This window comes from Eleutherodactylus coqui, chromosome 6 (genome assembly GCF_035609145.1).
Source record: "Eleutherodactylus coqui strain aEleCoq1 chromosome 6, aEleCoq1.hap1, whole genome shotgun sequence".
NCBI classification, from domain to species: domain Eukaryota; kingdom Metazoa; phylum Chordata; class Amphibia; order Anura; family Eleutherodactylidae; genus Eleutherodactylus; species Eleutherodactylus coqui.
Window position 1 is genome coordinate 88,145,444 of NC_089842.1, and position 20,759 is coordinate 88,166,202.

Here is a 20,759-nt window from a genome sequence, read left to right on the forward strand (position 1 = left end):
CCCCCCCGGCAAGCGGAAACTGCAATTTGTTTCCCCCCCTCTGCAAGAAGAATCTCTTTTCCATAGCATGTTGTGGGCGGTATTTGCTGCGGATGCCCGCTCCAGAGTCCGCAGTGCAAATCCGCCCGTGTGCAGCCGGCATAACTGATGGACTCTCCTTGCAGAACTTTTCACTGGTCAGGCCCTTATTCTAGGCTGGAGCTCCATGGCAACGCTGGCTGATAAGGCTCTAATGGCCGTATCTGTGGTCGGCCAGCTCTCCCAGGAACGGGGTGTTAGCGGTTTCCAAGCTCATATGGATGACCCCTCCTCAGTAGTTGATCGGCGGGGGTCGGCTGTTTGGGACTCCGGCCAAGCCATGTTCTGGGGCGTGCTGTTGCCCCATTATTGTGCCGCCCACTACACGGCTTCCCCTCCATATTGTGTTTGCAGGTGGCTACCTGTCCGGTTGGCATCCCCAGTGGCGGACCCTCGCTGACCAATTCAGAGGATTGGCCATCAATAAAAATTGCCTGGAAAACTCCTCCTTAAAGGGAACCTGTCACCTGCCTAAAGCCCTACAATCTGAGTTATGGTGCTGCGGGGGGCGATGGAGGCGGCGGCTGGGTTTTTCCCCACTGAAGTCCGCGTACTGGCCGAAAATCCGAGACTTTTTGGAGTCCATATACAAGTCTATGGGAGAGTGGGACTCCAGAGCCGAATTGTCAGCAGACTTCAGAGGGGACACCTCAGGACCCAGGAGAGCATGACCAATACGGTACCCGGCTCAGTCCCCGGACGGCACCTTACAGTTTATGGTGCTTTAGACAGATGATGGGTTCCCTTTAAGAACTTGATGGAAGGACTTGGGAAACTCCGTTAATGGGTCTCGCCCATCGTGGAGCAGCGCGAGCCTGTATTTACAGGTACTTATTACTAATCTGTGTGGTGAGGTGTCGTTTGGCTGCAGTCACTTCCTGTGCCTGATCCAGTTATTACCGGGTTTTTAATGACATTCATTTCCCGCGTTTTTTTCTTTATTCCTCTTCCGCCCGAATTAACAATGGCTGCATTGGCGGCTCCTCGCACGCCGTCCCGCGCCCGTTCTCTTCAGTACGCTGCAGCAATCCGTCGCACTTGTTCTAAAAGCTTCGTTTTCATGTTTCTAATTTTAATAGTTCTTTGTCTGCCGCCGTGCATTCTGGGTATTGTAGTCCCTCCATTTCCGACATGACGCACGATGTATTTTCCCGGCATACACTGCTTTCCTTGACGTCCTTTAATACCCCCCAAAGCACTCTGGGACTTGTAGTTTTATTTTGTCACCTCTATCGTCGTCTCCTGATCGTACGTGCACTCGAGCTCCCGGCGTGCTTTGCGTCTTAGTCTTCTTCCCCCGCCGCTGAGGATGCCGGGCATTGTGGTCCAGGAAGGTGTTTTCTGTGATTGGTTGAAGCAAGGTACGGACTCGGTTTCCCAGAGAGCTCAGCGAAGCGGCCTGGAGCCCCGGGGGCTGAGTGTGTGTGGCGGCCGCGGGGAGGGAGCCGCCGAGCCCGGCCACCATTCAGCGCTTGTACGCTTCGCTCCTCAGCATGAGCGGCGTCAACCGGACCCGGAGCGACGTCTTCGGTGACCAAGTTCCGTCTGGAGCTGGCAAGGGTCCCGGAGGAGCTACGGGGGGCGCCTCCTCTGTGCCTGCGGGCTTCAGCGCCATCAAACTGGGCAGTGAGTATCTGAGGCTGGGGGCAGAATAACATGGCGGCGGGAGTTTGCGGAGGTCTGTGTGTGATCCGGGGGTCTCAGGGCCACAACGGCTGTATATTACACACTGGCCATTATAATCCTGGGTAACCCAGGAGAGTGCCTCCTCCCAGCAGACCCAAAGTGGGCATGGATTGGGCATCTTATGCTGGGCAGATTCTTGGCAATGTGCCGCAAGCCTTAATGACGGTTTATAATCTGCTCAGTAACGCTCCTGATTATATACCGCTCCGGCCGGTTATTATAGGGGTCTAATACTGCTCGGGTGTTGGAATATTTTTCCTTAAAGAGCCCGACAAACCAAGATGGCCGCACCGTTCAACGGACTACCTGGTATCGGTAGTCTAAGACTCTGTTCTGCTTTGATTGGCCAGTTCTGATCACATGAGCAGTACCAGCCAATCACAGCAGCAGGTAATGCCTCAGACTACTCATGCACAGTGTGCACCAGGCAGTTGGAGGAGCGCTGCGACCATCTTGGTTTTCCAGGATCGGTGGGCCACTTTTAGTGAACGCACCCTGATAATCTGTAAAAATACCTAATATATTATTGAAGAAAAAGTTCAGTTCAGACTTAAAACCTCTTTATACGACCCCCTTTAAGCATCTACTTACAGGAGAGGTGAGGAACGTATCATCGGTGAGCGATCCTGAGAGCGGGGGTCCCGTACCCTCTCTCCTATCACTGCGTCTTGTTTCCCCTCCCCCGCAGTGATGTGAGAGCGGTCGCACAGCAGTGCTGATGGGAAGGTGGACAACGCTCATCCGTCTCCAGCAGTCCTGGTGACCATCTTTATTTGTATAGCGCTAACCTATTCTGTAGCGTTACATGAAGTGGCACCGTGCGTGGCCATCGCTCCATTCAATTTCCACATGGCTGCGGGGGGCAATGAGCCGACCTCGAGGGATGGGATCCCTGTGCTCAGGATTGGCGGTAGGAGTCGTAGCGGCGAATGGCTAAGCGGCCCGTGAACTGTACATTGCCTCTACAGATGCTATGTAGCCCCCGCTAGAGGCAATGTGATCTAAGGGGTATTCCCAGCATTGGCACTTGCGGTAGATTAACCCCCCCCCCCCCCCCCCAAACACGCACGCGCTGCTTTCTCTGCAACTACATTGGCCATTTTCCCGTTAAAGTTCATTGTGGACATGGCATAAATGTTCAAATTGGAATTACGCCTTTTAAAGGGCTTTTCCAGGAAAAATGCTATTGATGAGCTGTCCTCAGGATAGGTCATCACTCATTGATCAGCTGGGGTCCGTCGCTCCAGCTGTCAGTGCCACAGAGACACAGGAGTCGGAGTGTAAGCCGCTGCTCCGACTCCTGTGTAGTGGTCGGTGTTTGTAGTTGCAGGCGCAGCTCGCGTTGACTTAAAAGTGTCTGTCTGCTGGCCGATGCACCAATAATGACTGCAGTGCCATTGAGGTCCCCCTCCCTCCCATGGAGATGAGCTGGAGATCTCTTCTAGCCACCTTACTTCATTCTGAACAGGCGGTCATTTAAAGGGCCACGTCGCAGATTTTATTTCTTTTTCTTCCCTTCCTTTCTTTCATTTACTATATAGCTCTCCTCCCCAGCACATGTAAGTGAGCTAGTTACCTTGGTTGGTTAGTTCCTTTCTATCTGAGGCTCCTGGTCTTTCTCCTCAGATGGTCATGTGATCTCAAATCTGTCAGCTCAGACTTACTTGGGGTTTTGTATTCAGTTACTAGTCAATATTTTTTTTTTATTTTTTAGTCGGTATAACTTCTGTGTGATTAAAAACTATTACAGAAACTGCCTAGAGGGGGACACAGTTACCACTGGTGATCATATAGCTCATGTCACACAGTTATAATAGAGGAGATCACAGCTCATGTGAAGGTGAAAATAATGGCTATCAAAATGGTGACTGATAAGTATCACAGGGTGGGGGGGGCTGCACATGGAAGTGTCTGCAATACACAGAGAAGGCCTCCACAGTGTTACAGGCAATCACATGGGACAAGGATGGAATGAAGTGCTTTTGTCAGAGTCGCCCTTTAAAGATGGACAGCCGCCTGTTTACACCAAGCAAGAAGTCGCTCGCTATCTGCTTTGTTTCCATGAGCTGCAGCGAACTACTAACCACGACTTCTCACTCACTACCCCGTCAATTCCCATATTTACCCTGTTGGTCACAATTGCTCGTTTGAGCAATATTATTTTTTTCCGGCCTTCAGTTGGCCCATGTGAGGGGACTTCAAGGGTGAATCTGCACAGATGGTTTACTTTTTTGAGTGGTTGCCTACCTGCCATCATGACATAACTGGATGAGCCCTAAGTCCGGAGCCTGTGTGGTAGCACCGTGCCTAGGTCTTCATGTTACAAGTCTATAGGCACTAGGGAGAGTTCCCCATTATATGTCATTTGATGAGGCACAGGACGTAGAAAACCTCATTGGATCATCAGAGCTGTACATAAAGTGTGGCCCTGTAGACTTCTGCTGGTTGTGTATAACTTGTGTGGATCCATAATACAGTCATATACACGAGCTCTTAAAGGGGCTGTTGGAGTTAATGCATCTGGGTAATTCTCCTTGTCTATGCACTAAAATAACAAACATATACTCTCCTCTCCGTGTTCCATGGCGCTGCTTCGGGCCTCCCGTCTCACCTTTACAGGCGTCCAATGACTGAGCTCCATGAATGATCGGGACTATAGTCTGGAAACCAACACAGGGGTGGAGCGACTGAGAGGAGTGTGTATACCTGGAAGACAACTGACAGCTCCTTTATCATAATGTTTCTCTGAAAATAAGACCATTTGATAATTATTATGCAATCCTCGGCCGCCTACAGAAGATCACTTCCTGGTTACGGGATTCATTCTTGAGCGCCGCTCAGCCAATCAGTGCAGCGTGGGATGAATCAATAACAGCCATCGCATTGGATCATCCAGCGCTGCATTGATTGGCTGAGCAGCGCTTGAGAACCAATCACAGCCATCACTTTTTTGAGGTGGGATTTATGCATCCTGTAACCAGGTAGCAATCTTCTGTATGTGGCCGAGGACAGCAGGAAGCGCTGGAGCTCCGGAGAGCAGCAGGAGGGACCTGGACCGAGCCTGCTAGGTAATGTCATGCAGTTGGGGCTTAACAGGGTAGTGGTATTGGTGTAATGGCCATCATATATTCACCTGATACTGAGCAGCAACATGTAAACTATCTTGTTGCAGCTGTATTGTATTACTAGTATAATTGGATATGCCATTATAGCCTCTATAGTGATAATAAATATGTGAACCTCCATCTTGGATTCGCAAGTTATCGATCGGTAATTGCTTGCGCATCAAGAGAAAAGTTGCATCCTAATGGCTCTATACTCTTCCTTTAATCTAAAGCTGCCCGTAGACATTAGGCCGAAGTTGGTGGAAATACTCGTTAAATCTCATCAGGCGATGGATGATTTGTAAAACTAACGATCATGTTGGCCAACGGTGACGTCTCCTGAGAAGTGGTCGGCGCTAGAAACTCATCTGCCGGATACGTGAAAGATCTTGTTTTCATGAAAAGTTTTTAGTTGACTAACTTGTAAAGATTGTTCATCCATCGCCCCGGGTCATTGAACGTGTTGAGGCCGGTCCCAACAAGGAAAGCCGTCACCAACTTCCTTACAGACTAAGTAACGGTGCTGTTGGGTTCACACACATTCAGTCCCCTATATATCCCGGCCCCCGCCTCGTCCCCCAACGATCTCACTACTTTGTCATGCGTGTGGCCGGCCGGGCCGGGCGGTACTGCAGTGTAGTTGTACCCTGGAGCGGAGTGCAGGCTGTCAGGATCCTCTGATCTCCCCTCCAGTGATGTCATGGTAATTTAGTTTCTTGCTTGGCTTCTCCCATTTCTCTTTGGCCGGGGATATTTATAAGACTTGCTCTGCTGCAGGCTATGCTGAGGGAGGGAGCGCTGCTTGGGTTATGCAATGCTAGATTGTTTCCGGAGGATGGACGGCGTCCAAGCAGCTTAAAGTGCCCTTACACGTTAGACTTTGTTTACATCACATCTGAGCTGTGCGTCGGGCATACCCCTAATGTATATGTCTAACGCAAGGCATCAAAGTACTGCACTGTACAGGTATACAGCGGCGCTGCTGACTAGTCTGCCCGTTCTCGTTGTGTAATGGGTGGACTATTTGTCAGCGCTGCTCCATGCACGGAGCGGGGACACGATGGGGGAGGTAAGTACAACAAATCACTGGACTCGGCTTTCAGCCTATAAGCTTAGTTTAAGGGCCAAAGGTAGGTGACAGTCACTTTAAATGTAAATTGGCTGAACACAGCCTGCATAATGCAGACTACAACTTGGGGTCAGTACACTAAGTAATGTATGTACAGGTACTTCCACCAGCAGAATGAGTGCAGCTCTGGAGCATAATGCAGGCTGCAACTCAGGATCAGTACAGTAGAGGTATTGTATTTCTATATGGAGTGCATCCCTTATATAAGATGGTTTATAAAGTCACAAGAGACTTTAAAGAATGTTGTTGAGCACCACTTTTTAAAGGGGCGTCATCGGAGAAGGACCTGCAGTTTGGCGCTCTGTCCGTGCGGCAGATCTTTTCCTCAGAAAACGACGCTGTGTAATCCGCAGCAGAAATTGTAGACGGACCCTTAGATTTCTGCCCCAAACTTGCATTTTAAAACGCTGCCAATTCGCATTTGGATTTGGTCCCATTCAATGAATTTAAATCGTGTGCTTTTCAATCCTGAAATCCTGCAGTTTTCACCAATAAGCCTAATAGACTAATGCTTCCGGTTCCGTAGAGAACTTTTCTGTAACTTCTCATCACAGGCAGGATTAAAATGAAAGGGAACTCCTATATACAGATACCACCACCACTCTAATGGGTAATGGTCACAGCTTACCTCCTCCCCTCCCTGCACAATGACCTCTGCACATGTCACGCAGGGTACCTACAACAGTCTCCCATAGAAGTTAACATCTCCTGTCTATTGTTTTCTATGGTTTACGGCTGTTGTAAAGCACCTTAAAATGCAGTTCACAGCCGCTCAGCCAAGATGGCTTCCTCCATAGTCGTGTAGAGAAAGTGGGATTTAATAGAAAATCTACAATCTGAAACTAAAAAAGATCAGTGTCTGATTTTAATTGGTGTTAAAAAACAACCTATAAATGAGATGAGTGTTTTTGTAAGACTGCTGGATTCTGTTTATCGTCGGCAAATCCCGCGGTTAAAGGAGCGTTCCCATCGCAGTCAGATATTGACTGGCAGGTCTGTAAGCAGCTTACCTCCGGAGATGTGGGAGCGGCGTGCCTCGCTGTGCGGCTTCCATAATCCTGGCCGCAGTGAACAGGCTGGTATTCCCAACTATTTGGCTGAGATGGAAATATTCCTTTTATATACACGGAGAGGAAAGTCTCTGAAAGTCCTCGTGTCTTATCCGAACAGAGTGTAATAGATTTCATTTGTGTTACCCAGGGGACAATGGAAAAGTGACCACCGTTGTGGCCACTCCAGGACAGGGGCCGGACCGTCCGCAGGAAGTGTCCTACACAGACATCAAAGTCATTGGCAATGGCTCCTTTGGAGTGGTGTACCAGGCGAGGCTCGTGGACTGCGGAGAAATGGTGGCCATAAAGAAAGTCCTGCAGGACAAGAGATTTAAGGTAATCGTGTGCTCAGGATAACTGCAGAATCGATCTCCTTACATTCCAGGTTGCTAAGGGTACTTTTACCCAGGCTGCCCGAATAATTGCCCAGAAGAGCGATTTATGGGCGACTTGTTGCGTGTAAACACAGGACCCGACGGGGCAAGGGAATGAGAATTGCTTCCTTGTCAGTCTCTTGGTTTTCGGCTCACCTAAAAGGTAACCGACTATCAGCCTGTATAAACAGGTAGTCATTCTTCAGAGAACGACTGCCTGTTTACTGTGACTGGAGGCCGGAAGAGATCTCTAGTGTTCCCAATGCTCATTCAGCGAGTGACTCTCTCTGCTATGTGATGGCGCAGGAGCAGTTATGGCTGTCGGGTGCTGAAGCTCCTGATAGTTGGCCTGTGTAAAGGTGCCTTTAAGGCCTATTTACACGGAGCAATGATCGCTAAAAAGCAATCGTTTGAGCGATAATTGTTGCGTCTAAACACGCGGCCATCGTGCAAGTTTTGGGCCCTGTTAGCTGATCGTTAAATTCAGTCCAACCTAAAAATCGTCCTTCAGCCTTATCAGCAGTTATTCACGGGTAGCACTGATCGCATTGTTTACCACTGTAGAACAAAAGAACTGAAAGCAGATAATAGCCCTAGGCTTCATTTGCACACTTAATTGCTCTTAAGTAGCCGAGTAGTTACTTAATAGTTTATGCAAAATGATTGCTCAAAGCTGTCACTCAAACTATCGACTGAGCGATCATCGCTCCGTGTAAATGGGCCTTTAGTCATGTTTAGAGCGACACTGAATACATCATGCACGGTTATCACACACAGACCCTGAATGACCAGAGCATGCTTACGGGTGTGTTCATGGGCAGTGTGTAGGGGGTCCATGTCATGCAGATCCCAAATACGGACACGTGCATAAATAGTCAGGCTGCAGTTAGGGGGGACATCCTGATTATTGGGGCACAACTCTCGCCTCCGCACTTAAACCTCATATCCATGGGCATAATTAAATTGCAGATTATCTGCAGTTCAATATGCCCGTAGACTATCATTGGGCATCCACAGCTACTTAAATACCCGTGGGTGTGTTTGTTTGTTTTTTTTCCCCTGGCGTGCGGATCTCGCATGGGGAAAAATGCTGCATCCTCTATTTTTCTGTGGATCCCACAGGGACGGCTTCCATTGAAGTCAATGGAAGCTGTCCGGTCAGCCTCAGGCGTGCTGTGGACACTGTGGACATGCTGCAGATCCACGGGGAACTTTAAAAGGGAAAAGGCACGGCGCATGCGTGCGACACACTGGCTGGTGTGCCTAGCGCATCCGCTGTGCAGCGTCCAGACAGGTTAGTAAATGTATTTTTGGCCTCATGTCTGCGGGCCGGGTGGAATCCGCTGCAGGATTCTTCACTCAGATTCCGTGCGTGCCCGTGGACATGAGGCCTTATATGCATTATCTGCTGGCGTGGTACAGACATATTGTATCTTCAGTGAAGACCATTCTTCTTCAAGGAGGTGCTCATTCCCATCAGCTATTACCCACTATCAGCACAGATGTAGGGAGAGAAGGGCTGACCTCAGGTTGGCAGGCAGCAGGAGCTGTAAGTATTTTAGATGTATCAGCATTCCACTTTTTGCAGACTTTTGCATCCATTTTCTTTTGCAGGATTTTAAGGGTGAACCTCTGAGATCAGTATGTGATTATTAGCCTAGACACATGAGGTGTGTCTCACCGTACATGCTGCAGTAATCTGAAATACCATTTTTCATGCGCACGACTACTTTTGAGCCAGGTTTATGTAACTGGACAGGTTCTGTGGGTGAAAGGAGAAGGAAATGCTTACGATGCAGAACAATGCTCCTTTATTCATCGGTGGTGCAGCCATACCAAACTATTGTGTTCAGCGCTGGTGATCTTGTGTAACTTCAGCGCTCCCCTGGCACGCGGTAAATAGACCTCCATGTTGTGCGCTGAGGCGTTTCCGTGCTGGTAGGGAGCTGTTAGACTTGTAACCTGATGACTGAATGTAACACATAATAGAGCGGTGCTCTGGAGGCAGAGACACGGCTAGTGGGTTATTCACAGCAAGCTAGTTATCCTGGGTATGATGAGTGCTGATGACAGGATATTATCTCATACTAGACCAGCGATGATATGCCGTGGTGAGTCGAGTGTTTTTTTTTTTTTTCCTCTCCAGTGACGTTCGTGTAAATGCGTGGCACATGACAGGCTTATTTTACGCAGATGTTGAGCAGGCGTACTTCTATATCAAGACTGGTTTATGAAATACGTTTAGGTTGTCCTTAGCTTATATGTTGGAGAATCTGGTGTACAGTATTCTCTCGGCAATTTCATAATCTTGGTCTCCAATAGATTAATTTTTTTCCAACGGATCAATGTAGTCTCCCTTATACCATAGTCAGGATACAGGGTGCTGTAGACGGCTTCTGTACCTTGCTGAAGGGGCTTCAGGACAGCAGTAGGAACATGCGTTGCTCATAAAGGGAACAGTTCCAATAGTAGAAGTGAACTGTGGGTCTGCTGTATCCCCTGATGACCCACAAGTCTGCGGTACAACGCACAGCACCAGACGATACATCTGACTAGGCTGGCATACCCGGACAACCTGTCCTGGCAAAGATCTAAGTCTACCAATGCTTCTGCCTCCCGACTGGGGAGTCCCCAACATGGCTGGTGGTGCGGAGTGTGGTAAGACTGGGGTCGTCCGTTCCCAACATGAGCCAAAAGGTTAAACTGGAGTTTAACAATAGTAAACCTCTTTGTGTTACTGTACAATTCCTCTCAATCCGGCGTCAGTGGGATTTAGGGACGTTTTACATGAAACAATTATCGTTGAGTAACGGCCATTAACACTTAATGAGTTTGAGCAATAATCGTTTAGTGTGAGTGCAAACTGAACAAATGACAGGCAAACACATTATCATTCGTGGTTCAGTTTACGCAGGCTTAAAAAGCAGCTGGTAAACTGGCGGCCATTCATCTATTAACGACTGCCTGTTTACGCAGAATAGAGGCGGCCGGCCTGAAGAGATCACCGTCGCGCTCCGCCTCCATTCACTGAGCAATTGTTCATAAAAGCAGGGGAGCCGTGATCGTTGGAATGACTATAGAGCACTTCAGTGCCGGACAGTCATACTTTGTAAAGGAGTCTTTAAAAGGTGCCGGATTATGAGATGAAGATATAGGTTTATCTGGCTTGGATGCTATGATGCTTCCAGCTCTTATTAGACCCAGGGCCGGGCTGAGATTTGAGGATACCAGTTCAGAAATACCTAACGGGACTTTTTTTTTTCCTAATCTGCCTCTGAATGGCTCTTCGCTCCATCTTCATTGTATTTCAGTTTAGTGCTGCAAACAATCTGATGACCTCTGGCAAGAAAGTTTATAACCCAAAGTTGATTTTATTTTCTCTTTTCAGAATCGTGAGCTTCAGATCATGCGCAGACTGGATCACTGTAACATTGTGCGTCTCCGATACTTCTTCTACTCCAGCGGAGAGAAGGTCAGATTGTAATCACATTTCTAGTTTTTAGTGTATCTTTGAAATTCTATTACATGAACCTCTTTAGTTTCCGGTCTGTGCGACTCAAGACAATATTTTCTACTTCTCTCACTACAGAAAGATGAAGTTTATTTAAACTTGGTCCTGGATTTCGTCCCAGAAACGGTGTATCGCGTCGCACGGCACTTTGCAAAAGCCAAATCCACGCTGCCGTCCATCTATGTGAAGGTGAGGAATGCGGGCATCTGTTGGCATGGCGTACAGCGGTGCTGGGGGTTCATGGGAGTAACCCAATTATGCTGTCTTCACTTTCTAGGTGTACATGTATCAGCTATTCCGAAGTCTGGCTTATATTCATTCTCAAGGCGTCTGCCACAGGGATATAAAACCACAGAATCTGCTGGTCGATCCTGACACCGCAGTACTTAAGCTATGTGACTTTGGCAGGTGTGTATTGGCTATAGCAACAGAGGGGGTTTATTGAGGTGTTGATTATGTTATGTGGAGCAGCTGCTCATCATCATTCCTTCCTTTACAGTGCAAAACAGCTGGTACGAGGGGAGCCGAACGTCTCTTATATCTGCTCACGCTATTACAGAGCACCGGAGCTGATATTTGGAGCCACCGATTATACTGCAAATATTGGTATGTTAGAAGAATGGTAACGTCTCTGTACAGCTAGACTTGCTGACTGTCAGTCCCTGGGGCTGCGTTGGAGTACCTAAGCTAGGGCAGCGTGCTATGTTGCTGTTTAGTGCATACCACAAGCTCTGCTTTGATACGTCTGAAGGTGGTGGCTGGCCATACACTTCATGCTGCAAGATATATGCAAAGATTGGCATTCTTGAAAAATCCACGTTGCGCATATCTGCCTAAAGGGAATATGTCATCAGAAAATTATCGCGTCAGCTCAAGTTTTTGTTAATCATTTGTTAAGGTTTTCTTTTTCCAGGTCACTATGATCTGCTGAGAATCTGATATCTGTGGCGGTCATGTACGTTACTAGTATGCGCTGGATCTGCAGATATCTGATGTGCATGGCCAGCTTAACACCTCTGTATACTGTAGATGGAACAGGGCAAGAGCGTTCTCAGTAGCTGATGATCACAGCTCGCCTCCTTGCACAATGCTCTCTGCACGTGTCTGAGCATGCTCACAAGACACTCCTAGAAATAGATGATTCCCTTCCAGTCTATGGCGCAGCTGCTGTAAAGCAAGTCTGTTGACAGCAGCTCAGGCAAAATGGCCGCCCTCTGTAAAACAGTTCATTTCCTTTTAACTGATTAGGGACTTGGTCCATGGGCAGTAGTAGCAATGTCGCTTAACAAAGGCTGCTATTAAATGTGACTGAGCTGCAATACCAGAAATACAACAGGGGAAAAAAAGCGACTGCCTTTCCAAAAACTTTTGCTAGTTTAATCACTACATGTTCCGAAGCAATTGGCTTTCTGAGGCACTTGTGAGCTGTCAGATATAGAAGGGAAATCAATAAATCATTAAGAATATATAACCACTTGAGAAAGTGTCTGAATTACAATCAATCGGTACAAAGGAAGCAATAGATTGCCTGGTGCAATCAGTACAGGACATGCTCGCCGATCGTGTGTGTCACTATTGTATAGAGCAGGAAGGGGGTGGAAAAAGTCTGAGTCCCCTGTTGTATGTCTGGGTTGTCTAGAAGGGATCTATCCTGCTGGTAACTGGCATACTGCCCCTTATTTTGATGTCTGAAACTTGCTATGACTTGGTGGTTCTTGGGATTTGAGCTGCTTATGGACAAGAATTGGCATGGTATAGATCTGCTGGGGATAAAAAGCTGGACAACTTTACAATTTTATGTATGTTTAACTTTTATTGTCCCCCTCTTTGTTATAGACATATGGTCGGCCGGTTGTGTCCTTGCAGAACTTCTCCTGGGTCAGCCCATCTTTCCTGGGGACAGTGGAGTTGACCAGTTGGTAGAAATCATAAAGGTGAGTTCATCTGCTGAGGTGGCCAAGGTTTGTTGTGGCCATTGTGATTGTGTGAGGTAAACTGCTTTTTAGAATTGGTTTTCTACACCTGTTCCAACTGCGGCAAAAATTTGAAGGGTGTGTGACTTTTAGCGGCCATTGGTTTATAGAGGAGTTGAAGGCCTCATGTCCAGTGGGCGGGTTGGATTCCACCTACAGGAGCCGATCCTGCCTGCGGCCAAAGCCTTTTTGTTTTTCTTACCTGTCTGGGTCTTCTCACTCCTGTCCACATTTTCTTTCTTCTGTGCTGCGGTTGTGGGCCTCGCGCATGCAAAGTACACTACTTTCTCTTTTTTTACTCCTGCTTTCCTGCGTGTCCGCTGCGGGCGTATTGCTCTGCTTCCATTGACTTCAATGGAAGCAGCCAGTGTGGGATCCACACAGAAATGAAGCATGCTGCGATTGTTTTTTGGACCAACAGGTCCACAAATCAAATCTGCATGCTTTAATTAATTTGATGCCCATGCATCCCTATTGGCAGTTTGATTTGCAGATCTACCACGTGGAGCAAATCAGATCCACCCGTGGACATGAGGCCTGAGTATCGGCATGAACTTTTTACCCAAATATTAATTTTCCCAATAATCAGACCATGTAAATGTGCAAAAGATCAGCTGACTAACAAGTAAACGTTTGCTGGCAGATCTGCTTGTTTACATTAATGTAGAACTGCTAGCTGGCCAGCTGTACATCTTCCTGTGTGACTGGGAGATGAACAGGCTCACAGCTATTTTGTGCTGACTATCATTTGTCTCCATGATTCCAGTCTTATGCTGTGGGTGAACGTCGGTGAACAAGTGCTGATCGGCATGCTGTGCCCACCGCCACATGCTAAAGCAGGCCAATTGTTGACACTGTGGGCCTTAAGTGATGACTAATAATAAAGCTGGAGGGTTTTTTCGAAGATGCTACAAGTTAATGTTGTTAGAGGGTGCTCCTAACTTGTTTCTCAACCAGTTGGGTCCCGCAACGCCTCATACTCTAATGTGAGCCTGGAATGCTGTTCACTGACTGCAATAGAGCGTGCCAACATGTTCTGGAAGCATCCATAAGATGATCGAAGTTGGAGGGGTCCGTCTCAATCATTTGTCTATCAGAATCCTTCTTGAAGGGTATTTGTTAGCTCCCCTTGAGCCCAATAAGCTACATTTATGGACTTCTAGTAGCTGGTATGCTGAATCTGAAGAAGTGAGTATTATGCTTTACTTGCCAACAGTTGCGCTGCTGAATGCATCTGATGGACTAATTCTTTCAACCTATGCGCTTGCAAAAGTAGTCCACTGGATGTATTTAGCAGTGGCTTTGACCACTAGTGGCGGAGAAGGTAAGTGTAATGCTCACCTCCCTGGTCTTGTGTCATCTTGTATGAGCCCATAAATTTAGCTTAAGGGACTCCAAGGACCCTTCCTCTTTAAAGCATTCTGGGTGGTCCTGTTGCGTGCACAGTGATCATATAATTGCTGTGTATAGGGCTATAACTGTAAAATACAGTTCCTGCCTTCCCTTGTGCATGCCAGGCTGTACAGTCTGCTTTAGTATATTACCTGCAGATCCTCTCTGCCATCCCTCCGATCCACTGGTTCTGGGTACTGTTTCTGGTCATCCAAGATGACCTACACATTCTTCAAACTATAGAACAACCCACACTGCATTGCTTAGTGTTAACTATCAGTGCACTATACCTGCTTTCTGACTCACAGGAGCTGATCATGTGATCAGCATTGTCCAATTTCCATTACTACCATTGACTTCTATGGAAGTTGCAGAAACAGCATAGCTCGCTGTGCTACACTGTTTGATAACGCTTCTGCCTCCAATAATAAAATGCATATATAGGCATCCATACACTAAGGCCTCATGTCCACGGGCAAAAGAATTAAAATCCGCAGCAGATTTTAACTCTTCTCCTGCCCGCGGATCCGCACCCCATAGGGATGCATTGACCACCCGCGGGGTAGATAAATACCCGCGGATGGTTAATAAAAGTGATTTTAAAAAAAATGGAGCATGAAAAAATCTGGACCATGCTCCATTTTCGTGCGGGTCTCCCGCGGGGACGGCTCCCACGGGTTTCTATTGAAGCCTATGGAAGCCGTCCGGATCCGCGGGAGACCTAAAATAGGAATTTAAAAGAATTTACTCATCCGGAGCGGGCGGGGAAAGTCTTCTCTTCCTCAGGGCCGGATCTTTCTTACTTCGGCTCGGCGGATGTGCCCGGCGCATGCGCGCGGCACGCGTGATGAGTTCATCCGCCGGCCGAAAAAGAAGATCCGGCCGTGAGGAAGAGAAGACTTTCCCCGCCCGCTCCGGATGAGTAAATTCTTTTAAATTCCTATTTTCAGCGCTCATGTCCGCGGGGCAGGAGGGACCCGCTGCAGATTCTCCATGTAGAATCCGTAGCGGGCCTGATTTTCCCCGTGGACATGAGGCCTAAGAGGTCAGGTTACAGCTGCTAACCAAAAATCTATGGAACGGGGCGGAAGAGGGAGCAGCTGCAAATGGAGAGACACAGATTCTGCTGCATTTGCTCTCTCATCTCAGCACCGAATTCACAGCTACACTGCTCAGTACAGGTGCATTATGTCCTCTATGCTGCTGCTTTTGAGTAAGAGAAGCTAATGGGGAATCTCTTCCGCCTGTTGTATATGGGAGGCGATATAGGAGCTAGTTTGAGTTCAAAGAATATTTGACAATTAGAGATGCAGGCTGCAGATTGAAAAAAAAATCCTCATAAAAGACCTATTAGTAGATAGATTTATTCCTCATGTACACAGACGGCTTGTTGTGAAGTCACCTGCAATAAGAGAAGTGCTTTAAAACAGTCTCATAAATGTGACTTCCGCAGGTGTTGGGGACTCCCACACGGGAACAAATCCGAGAGATGAATCCAAATTATACAGAATTCAAATTCCCACAAATCAAAGCACATCCCTGGACTAAGGTAAGTGATTACCAAGAAGAACCGTTTCTCACCTAAAATGGTGATTAATACCTTAGCCTTACTGATCTTCCTTTCTCATCGGCAGGTCTTTAAGCCCCGCACTTCTCCAGACGCCATTACGTTGTGCAGCCGGCTTTTGGAGTACACCCCCGACACTCGCCTCTCCCCTCTACAAGCCTGTGCACACTCCTTCTTTGATGAACTTCGTGACCCCAACACGCGTCTCCCGAGCGGCAGGGAATTGCCTCCCATCTTCAATTTCAGCTCTGTAGGTGAGTCTGGTGCAGTGGTAAGCAACGGCTCTTGCGGAATCCGCTTTGTGAAGTGTGTGTATAGTCCTTGTGCTGCTTGTAAATGTCTACTTCTTGTTTGCAGAGCTCTCTATTGAACCCACGCTGAACACCGTCCTCATACCTCCACACCTGCAGCAGACTCATTTGCACGGTACGTGACTGGGGAAATGAGGATTTGACTGTAGTCCATGTCTTTAGTCCACCTCCACTTACAATGACTAGTACAGGACTAAAAGTTCGTGTCTCAAAGAGATTGAGCAGTCAGTACTGGTGTACCTTGATGCCACCGGATGTGGTGGGTGTAGTTAACTGTTAGGAAGCTTGACAGTCTGGTCACGCCCCCCAGTGGCTGATTAGATCACCCCCCTCCTTTCCGCCTCCTAACAATCATACCCAATCATTGTCCAATGTAAAGATGTGCAGCTATTGAAAGATGGCGCTCCCTGACCCACTGCACCTCCATGCTGGCTGCACTGTGAGCGATCCAGCAATACTCACTCACTCCTGTGTAACAGCACAGGAGCGATCTTCACTGAGACGGGCTGTCGGGCATCGTCTGCCTGACAGCTCGTTCCGTGTAAATGGGCCTTAACTTGTTCCAGAAAGTTAGCACGGATATCTCAAGCTATTAAACTATTCTCTTAACACAACTAGTCATTGTAAATGATTGAAAAGGTAAACAAATTGGTGCAGAAAGTCATATCGCATTAAGTCATGGTAAGCTTTGTGTTAATTTGTATTGGCGTACTAATTATAATCTGTGTTGTGACTTAATGCTCCATAAGGGTGCGTTCACACGGGACTGATTTGCTGTGGATTTTGATGTGTAGTCACAGCAGACTTTTACAATTGAAAGCATGAAATCTTCTGCGCATCTGCACAAACAGCCTGCCGTTGGGGTGCATTCACATGGCATATGCGTGTACATATAGACCTGGGGTATCTTCTGAACCCATAGGTTTAAAGAATTACATCTTTGTATGGCCAAGCAAAGTGCAGGTTAAATGATTGGATTTTGGTCCACTCTAAAAGGAGCGGTGTAAACATTGATACAGGTATGCCTACTATAGGGTCTGAGTTGGCGGTGCATGGCACAGGATTTCTTTCCTGGTCTTTGAGCCCCCTTGTCATGCTCTGCTCTTCAGCAGAACAGTAGCCGTGTTTCTTATGGCTGCAGTAAGTAGAGCTTGTGAAAGGCTATATGTATAGGCAGGCCCGTTACACATTAAAGGAATTGTCTGAGGTACAGCTGCTTCATAAAACTGGGTACCCCATGTGCAAAACATCAGAGCTCTGTCATTGGCTAGAGCGGCAGGTTTAGGACTGCAGCCTGTAAGCAATAAGTCACCGGGGAGACCCGCAGCCATCGGCAGGAGATGAGTGGTTGAGTATGAGCTTTTTATGTTTTGCATACGGTGGACAGGTTTTCATGAGTAAGCTGTATCTTGGACAGTTCCTTTAAGATCAAGTTCTCTTAGTCTTGGGGTTTCTTCTCATGTAGTATAATCATTGTAGTCATTTGTGAGTTTGAAGCTTCTCCAGGCCTTCACACAGGGATCCTACATTGTAACGCATTTTATTTTTGTATCCTCCTATAGGTGAAGGGAGAACTGGATCAGACAGACTCAAAACCAGCGACGTAGCAGAGCTGAACACCTCCTGAGGAGCGGTTCTCATCCCCTTCCCTGGCCCATCCCTTCAGTGCTCTTCTCTCCCTTTCCCAGCTGACATCTTACACTTGTGTGGGAGATGAGCTTGGTTCACGGGGATCACGTTTCTTCTCTTCAGCTCTGGTCACTGACTTTCGATGACTCTGGTTGGTCATCCTCTGAGGGGTTATAATCGCCCTCCCTCATCTCAAGTTTATAGGTCAGAATACATGGATCCCTCTACCTGCACAGAAGCGAACTGCCTGTAGCACTGTAGAGCGCCGCTCTGGATACCTCCAAGCATTGCTGTGAAGGTCGAGGCATCTTGCCTGATCCTCCTCTGGACATCTTAGTACTGATATTGTTCTCCCTGACAGGTTTCTTGCAGACAGACTCTGGTCATGTTGAAATATATGTTTTAGTTTTTGTTTTTTCTTTCAACTGGGCAAAGGTGCAAACTCATTTCTTCCCTCCCCTCCCTTTCTTATTTCACATTGTCCTCATTGCTAAACTGAACAAAACCCTTCATCCTGGGATCGTCCATGAAGAATGTGGATGGCTTCCCCTTATGTAGCGGCTTGACCATAAACCTCAGTCTACATGTCGGTCATTAGGGAGATGCCTTCTTCATGTACTGGGGGGTGTGCCGTCTTTACGCCTCTTAATACTTGATTCCTTCAGCTGCTCTTAGAGATGGGAAGGGAGATAACATGAGGACATAACAGAAGACCTTAGAATCTCCCCATTACCTTTTATTTGTCTGTTCCGGATCACACCATTAGGTGCACCTTTAATAAAGTTGGAAGCTTTCCTAGAGCAGGTAATGTCTAGATACACGGCATGTCCTGTGATGTTCCGTCTTGGTGCCCGCATTGATGTGGATCAAGTAGTGCCATCCATCAGTCGATGCTGCTTCAGCCATTATATACGTAGATCAGTTTCCTCTTGTAACTTTTGCGCACAGGTTTGTACAACCTGTGGCTATTTCGACTGCTTTACTACTGCAAGCGGGCCTTGTCTAAGTATGGATATAACAAATGCTATTACAGAAAAAAGACAACTTCCAACTATGCCATATTTTGTTATGGGTGTATCTCTGTTGTAATAGAGGTCTATAGGGGAACTTGACTTCCCTTTATGATGCTAGCCCGAAGAAAGACTGAATACACGGCTGTATATATGAGCCCTAATGTGAATCCGGGTGCATTTCTCCCAATGTACTGCACTCCTCCTGGTCCTCCATGTGTTACTGGGTGTATCCATCACCTGTATGGGCTTTTATGTAGAAGTTTTATTTTCTGTACCAGGGTCTGAAGTTGTGCTGCCAGGTATTGGACAGGATTATATTTGTTGGTATTTATCTGGCATTCCACCCCAAAAACTAATTTCCTCAAAAATAATGTCTTACTGAATAGCTTCTGATATTTTTTTTTTTTGATATGGTGAAGATTTTAATCTCTGCACAGATCTGGTATCCAAAGCCTTTTGTGGGTATGTGTGGGGTGAGAGAACCCAGCATTCAATTCTGGTAGGAGCTCAGGATTATAATTGACTTTAGTTATCTGGACACGATGCAGGCAATCATGGGGTTGTACAATGTTAGAAAACAAGACTCCTCCTACAAAAAAAAAAAAAACAATGCAGTACCGCTCGGTATTGCAGCTTAGCCCCATTTACAACCGTGATGGCATTGCTCACACACCAGTCCCCTTTAATGTAGTCGGTTTTTTTTTTTTTTTTTTTATTTCTATTGATTTGGGCCAGGACTAGAAGGCAGTGCCAGCTGCCTGTCACATGGTGACATGGTGGAATCGCCTTTTCGTTGGCGTCATGGCAGAACATTGCATCGTTAGCAGTGGCTCACAATTATGCGGCTTGAAGGTATGCAAATGAACCACAACTTGGCAAGGTGAACAAAATCAGATCTGTTCCTGAAGTCCATGGTGTTAATGGGCAGCTCACCTCTAATGCATAATCTGATGTGTTGTAGAGACCCGTCAGAGGTTGCTGTTCCTGGGGGGAACCCATGAGCTTAGATCATAACATTTGATCACCTGCAACAGAACTTTTCCTGCAGCAGCAATCAGTCTTGGGGTTCTGTTGGTGCAGTACACAGGGTATGTCACTTGTCCCCATCATGTTCCAGTAAGTTTTTATTATTTTTAATAGTTTTCCAACACACTAACTTAAACCCTGTTTTTAACTTTACATTTTATATTTTCCTTCTTTGTTTCCAGTTTTCTGGGTCCCATTTTAGAATTTGTGCCCAGCCTTTTATTTTCTCTTGTAAATATATATATTTCCGCATACTACAAATTCTTGTATCTGAGAAGATGTAGCTGTTGATTTCTTTGTAAATATGTTTATTTGTTTTATTTTTTTTCTTAATGAAGATGTTGAGTCCACCTTTGATTTTTATTTTTTTTTCCCCAAAAAATCCACTTTTTCCCCCTCCACCCTGAAAAGCCCACTTTCTCCTACCCATTCCCTTTTTAAATCCTGTTTTAGAATCGAGACGTGAATACTGTATTGTTGTAGAAGCAAAACAAAAAGCCAGGATGTAGTTTGGTAGAAGCCCGGCCTCCTTTCACTGGGCTGCTGTGGTTTCTGGACATGTACAGCAATCTTCAATAAATTATTGGCATGAAGATGGTTTCACTTCTGTTTTTCACCGTTGTTGTCTTCGGTGTCTGGTTTGCCCATTTTATACTTGCTCTGACCGGAAAAAGAAAATCTGTGCAATACGTAACCATAGAGGTGAATCTAGTACATATACAATTGGGATTCGGCAAGAAGATGTAAAGCTCCATCTACCAACCACTAACAGCTGGTATCACAATGGGGTCATATTCACATGGCCAAGAGCGAGTTGTGCCGGAGTATCTCTGATACGACTCGTATCGTACAGCACGTGTCCCATTTCCATGCAGGACTTGCACACTCATATGTAGGACCAGTAGTCTTTTTTC

At 46.9% G+C, this 20,759-nt stretch overlaps 1 protein-coding gene across 1 annotated transcript; it reads left to right on the forward strand.

Annotated features, from left to right (window-relative positions):
- The first annotated feature begins 1,453 nt into the window (after positions 1 to 1,453).
- On the forward strand, positions 1,454 to 20,438 carry GSK3A (glycogen synthase kinase 3 alpha). Its single transcript, XM_066607140.1, has 11 exons — positions 1,454 to 1,704; positions 7,198 to 7,385; positions 10,812 to 10,895; positions 11,013 to 11,123; positions 11,212 to 11,342; positions 11,434 to 11,540; positions 12,771 to 12,868; positions 15,753 to 15,848; positions 15,934 to 16,120; positions 16,224 to 16,292; positions 17,740 to 20,438. The coding sequence occupies exons 1-11, from the start codon at positions 1,572 to 1,574 to the stop codon at positions 17,802 to 17,804; spliced, it is 1,269 nt and encodes a 422-aa protein (XP_066463237.1). The 5' UTR covers positions 1,454 to 1,571; the 3' UTR covers positions 17,805 to 20,438.
- Positions 20,439 to 20,759: the final 321 nt, after the last annotated feature.

Bases quoted from the DNA above. Each gene is read 5' to 3' on its own strand.
- GSK3A (XM_066607140.1), top strand. From the start codon at position 1,572: ATGAGCGGCGTCAACCGGACCCGGAGCGACGTCTTCGGTGACCAAGTT. The intron at 11,541-12,770 runs GTATGTTAGAAG...TCTTTGTTATAG, and splicing joins CGATTATACTGCAAATATTG to ACATATGGTCGGCCGGTTGT. The intron at 15,849-15,933 runs GTAAGTGATTAC...TCTCATCGGCAG, and splicing joins AAGCACATCCCTGGACTAAG to GTCTTTAAGCCCCGCACTTC.